General features: G+C 32.6%; 1 protein-coding gene across 1 annotated transcript; it reads left to right on the top strand.

Annotated features, from left to right (window-relative positions):
• Positions 1 to 1,287: 1,287 nt before the first annotated feature.
• On the top strand, positions 1,288 to 3,188 carry M430DRAFT_31264 (hypothetical protein; the record flags this gene model as incomplete). Its single annotated transcript, XM_024866025.1, has 12 exons — positions 1,288 to 1,295; positions 1,381 to 1,409; positions 1,694 to 1,713; positions 1,804 to 1,878; positions 2,048 to 2,160; positions 2,384 to 2,399; positions 2,548 to 2,565; positions 2,680 to 2,693; positions 2,745 to 2,751; positions 2,924 to 2,934; positions 3,048 to 3,084; positions 3,147 to 3,188. 12 exons carry the CDS (start codon positions 1,288 to 1,290, stop codon positions 3,186 to 3,188), a joined length of 390 nt encoding a protein of 129 aa, XP_024716941.1.
• Positions 3,189 to 4,726: the final 1,538 nt, after the last annotated feature.

The following is a 4,726-nucleotide window of genomic DNA, read 5'->3' on the forward strand; positions in this document are numbered from 1 at the left end:
TTACGTGATACTATACACGTATTACGTGATAGATTGCGTGATTTACGTGATCTATTACAAATGCGCGATATATTACAAATGTTACCTACTGTGTTAGCCGACGTACTACTAACATAGTATAGCGTATTACGTGGCGTATTACGTGGCGTATTACGTATTACGTGGCGTATTACGTGGCTTTAGTTAGTAGTTGCGTAATTCAACGATTACGTGATTTTAGTGTTGTATTTGATTATATTGTGTGATTTTAGTCGAGTATTAGGTGATTTTAGTGTCTTCGCTTACAAATTCATGTACTAGAATATTCTATACTATGCCTAATTAAGTCTAGAAGCCTATTACGACTACGAGGCTTATAGAATAGTATAGAGTATTCTAGAAAACTTAAATCATGTATATAAGGACTCTAGAAAACACTCTAAGTCGTTAAGTTCGTCGTCAATTCAAGTCAATTTAATTCAATTCGATTCGGTACTCGTTGGCCTAACAGCCATACTACACCTCTTGCGCGCCTCTTTTCACTTGTTACGTGTCACACTCACCTGTTACGCGTCCATCCGGCAATACGGCGTTCTATCATAACCTTGTAATCTAACAAGAAAAGAGAGAGAGAGAGATAACTAGAGAATATACTTATGTTAGAGAGAATGTTCTTTGTATTAAAGTATAGCTTTAAGTATTGGAATTTGTTAGAAGGGACTTAAACTAACGCTAAGTTAGTTAATGTTATAGCTTTAACTATTGTTAAACAGGAGGAAAGGACTTAATGCGACATTTGATCTTGCCTGTTATATTATTAGTACAAGGATACATTATACTAGGAAAGTATAGACTTACTATCTCCTTAAAGACAAGATAGTTTTCTTTCGAAACGTCGTGCCTAAAATGCTCTAACAGGCGTTGTCTGTAAAACAGTGTCCTATAGACGTATGCCGTAGTTTTAATCTCTAACCCGAATAGATTAGGGCCTAGCTACTTATCTGTAACAGCTTTCTCTTACTGTATTTTCGAAGCTTTAGTTAAAGTCGTTAGTAGAAATATTAATCTTAGCTTAGCTAGTCTTATCTTCTACCGAAGAAGTAGATCTAAAGGAATGCGTTAGAAAGGGTTGATTCGTACGAATTAGCTTCTGTATCTTCTTTAGTATGCTTAGGTCCTTCTTGACGTATAGATCTATGTCTATAGCATCTGTATTAAATTTAAGCTATTATTAAAAGATTAGCCGTTATTATAGTATTAGATCAAATATAGTAAATTCACAACAAACCTTACTTACTGTCGACAAGAATGCTTTAGTAAGCGTTCTTAGTAAAACGGTCGTATACTACAGTTTTAATCTCTAATCTAAAGGGATTAGACCTAGCTACTTGTCTGTTATAGCTTTCTCTTGTTGTATTTTAGTAGTTTTGGTTAGTTTAAGTACTATAGAAACTAATTACAACCGCTATAACTTATAAGAGTAACGTCTAATTCGATACCGCTAACTACAAGCTTCTCTACAGGTAGGAACGCGTTAGTAAGGATAGATTAAGGTAGAGAGGTAAGCACGATAAGGGATATATACCTTAATAATAGAGAGGAGGTCTTTTGTCTAACCTGTAATCTATCTACCTTACATGACCGAAGCTAAGTAAACGATTCTTGTCGCGCTAATGTAAAATAAGAGTCGCTATTGTTAGATAATATCGTATAGATCGATCTAGAAAGAGATTAGTAAGGTAGGGATAGGAGGTAAAGGATATGTAAAGGTGTATAGTAAACATATAGTAATTAAGGGATTAGATTCTAATAAAATCTATCTAGATTCTAATAGAATCTGTAATCTTAGTGTTAGTGTTAGTTAATGTTAATGTTAATGTTAATGTTAATGTTAAGAAGGTAGGTAAGGTAGGTAAGTAGGTAGGTAAGGTAAGGTAAGGTAAGGTAAGGTAAGGTAAGGTAAGGTAAGGTAAGGTACGGTTAGTATAGTAGCGAGTAGGTACCTGTTAGTGCCTTAGGTTTAAATGCCGACTTTTTGCGCTAATAAGAATCAAAAATATATATATAGGTACAAAAGAGAAGGGAGAAAAGGAAAGTAGAGGTAGTAGAGTTTATGTATCCTAGGAGTCTAGGACGGATAACTAATTGCTTAAGTGGTTTAGAGGCGTTTACTTTAGTAACGTAAGAGGTGATTCTATATGTGATTCCTTATGTGACTCTATGTGATTCTATATGTGATTCCTTATGTAACTCTATGTGATTCTATATGTGATTCTATATGTGATTCTATATGCGACTCTATATACGACTCCTGGCATTTAGCTCTCTAAACTACGTCTCCTATCTCTTTCTTTTCTTCTTTCTCTTTTGTTAAATAGTTATATCGCCTAACTAAAAAAGCTAGGTACCTGTCTCTATACGTACGCTCTATGCCTTTTATCTAATACTATAAACTTGTTTTGTTATGTATCTAGTAATTTATATGTGATCGTTATAAATATTATTTTTTATTACTAATTTTTTAGGTTGTTACTAATTACCTTAACTTTAATGACAACAACTAGATAGGTTTTTATAGCGAGTATAGTAGGTTAGACATAAGAGTAGGAAGAGTAGGGAGGACTTGTTATAAAGTAAGGGGAGCCTACAAACCTAGAGACTATCTATCAAGCTATGTAGTGTTGTACTATAGTATAGAAGGGAGAACGCGTAAGGTAAGGAAGGCAATAGCTACCTTATAATAAGTACATTAAACTCGTAGATAGATATAAGGTAAATCAAGCTTATGTAATTCTTTTAATACAGAAATTAAGGAAATTAGGTAATATTCTGTTTTTTAATTAATATTTGAAAGTAGTAGTACTGTATGACAGTCAAGAGGTCGAGTCTCTACTACATACATACTACAACAATAGTAATAATACTTATTGTATTAAACTTGTAGATAGATATAAGGTAAATCAAGCTTATACGATTCTTTTAATACAGAAATTAAGGAAATTAGGTAATATTCTGTTTTTTAATTAATATTTAAAAGTAGTAGTACTGTATGACGGTCGGTCTAACAGTAATAAAGCCTTTACTAGTGTGCTTCTAAGGGATAAGGTAAGTAGGGTAGATAGGAGACTGTTATTAAAGAAGCTGTAGTATCTCTATAACTATTACAGTCTATAACTATCGTATTCTATAACTATTACAGTCCATTGTAGTCCATAACTATCGTAGACCACTACTATTATCACATCCTACTGCCATTAGAATAAAGTATATACTGTATTATAGTTAGCCTAGTAGTAGACATAAGTCTTAATTTAACATACCTTGTTATGTATTACTTTATTCGGATATGTATGTATCGTCAACGTCTTCTAAAGTCTACTAAGGCATCTTAATAGACATACCTTAAGAGACATCTAGGATAGTAGTTACTAGCTTAATAGGTTTAAGAGGTGTATGCCTAGCGATACGTAGATCTAGAGCCTAAATAAGAACATTGTTAATAAGGTACTACTCTCTTACTTGTAATGTGACTTTATCCTTATCTAGTTAGTTAATTATAGAAGGATTAACCTTAGACAAATTAATACTTATTTTAGCTATAGTTCCTAGGATAGCCTTTATAAGTGTAGATAAAATAATCCTGTTATTAAAGCTAGTATAGTTAGAGATTTTAATGTTTTTAACATAGTGTAGCTAGTTGATCTGTCTAGCTCGACCGCGTGCTTAGAGCTAGAGACCGCGATTTAGAGGGGCATTAAACTTAACTAAGTGATAGCACTAATCCTATAGATTAAGTCTAGTAGACCTAACGTAATATAATCTAATAAAAACTATAGACTAATTAGAATACTTGTTAAAGGCTTCTATAGTATTGTTCCTCTCTTTAGTCGACAGGTTAGAGGAGTATGTCTTATAGGATATACTAAGAGCTTAAAGGACTATATAAATAAGTATCTGATTAGCTAGTATAGTATACTAGATAATAATCTTTATAGACTAAAGTAAGACGAGTTTAGAGATAATCTAAAGTAAGCCTCTAATTTTTAGTAAACCTCGGCATATAACTACTAGTTATGACTTGACATCATTATAGTCTAGGACTACAAATCTAGGGTTATCGCCCTTAGTCGTGACTAGACAGTAAAACTCTTTTAACTATTCTTAGAGTAAGAACTTCTTGCTTTTCTAATATAAGATAGTATTTATATAAACATATTTACTAATAAAGTAAAATCCGAGCTAGGTTAAGTTTAATATTAGCTAGCGTAAGTGTTTCTGATTCTAAACAATTAAACTATTTAAAAGAACGCGAGCTAGCTTGCTTATAAGGGTAGCTAAGATAGTAGTGTAATGCTTAAGTTCCCCTAGTGTAAATACACATATAAGGCGTTAAGATATTAGACTAGGTAAGGCTTTACTAATATAGCGATTAGGGAATCTTAGATCAGGACTTACGTAAGTACGTTAAATTATACAGACATTATATATCTTCTGTAGATAGATGCTAGCCTTGTCCTTATTAACTTCTAGACTAGTGATCTATTTGTCTATAGTATATGTTGTTAGCCTTAAAGGTATAGCCTAGTAGTCGTCTAGTAACTTAAATACGTTAGTGTCCTTATTAATTCTAAGACGTAAGAGGTTATCTGTAGACTATTAAAGGAGATCAAGCTCTATTAGCCGAATATACCCTTTAAAGTCATTAATCCGATTTAGAAGTACTAACGTAGTAGCAAGTAAAAGGAAC

Source organism: Amorphotheca resinae (assembly GCF_003019875.1).
Source record: "Amorphotheca resinae ATCC 22711 unplaced genomic scaffold M430scaffold_13, whole genome shotgun sequence".
In the NCBI taxonomy this organism is placed as follows: domain Eukaryota; kingdom Fungi; phylum Ascomycota; class Leotiomycetes; order Helotiales; family Amorphothecaceae; genus Amorphotheca; species Amorphotheca resinae.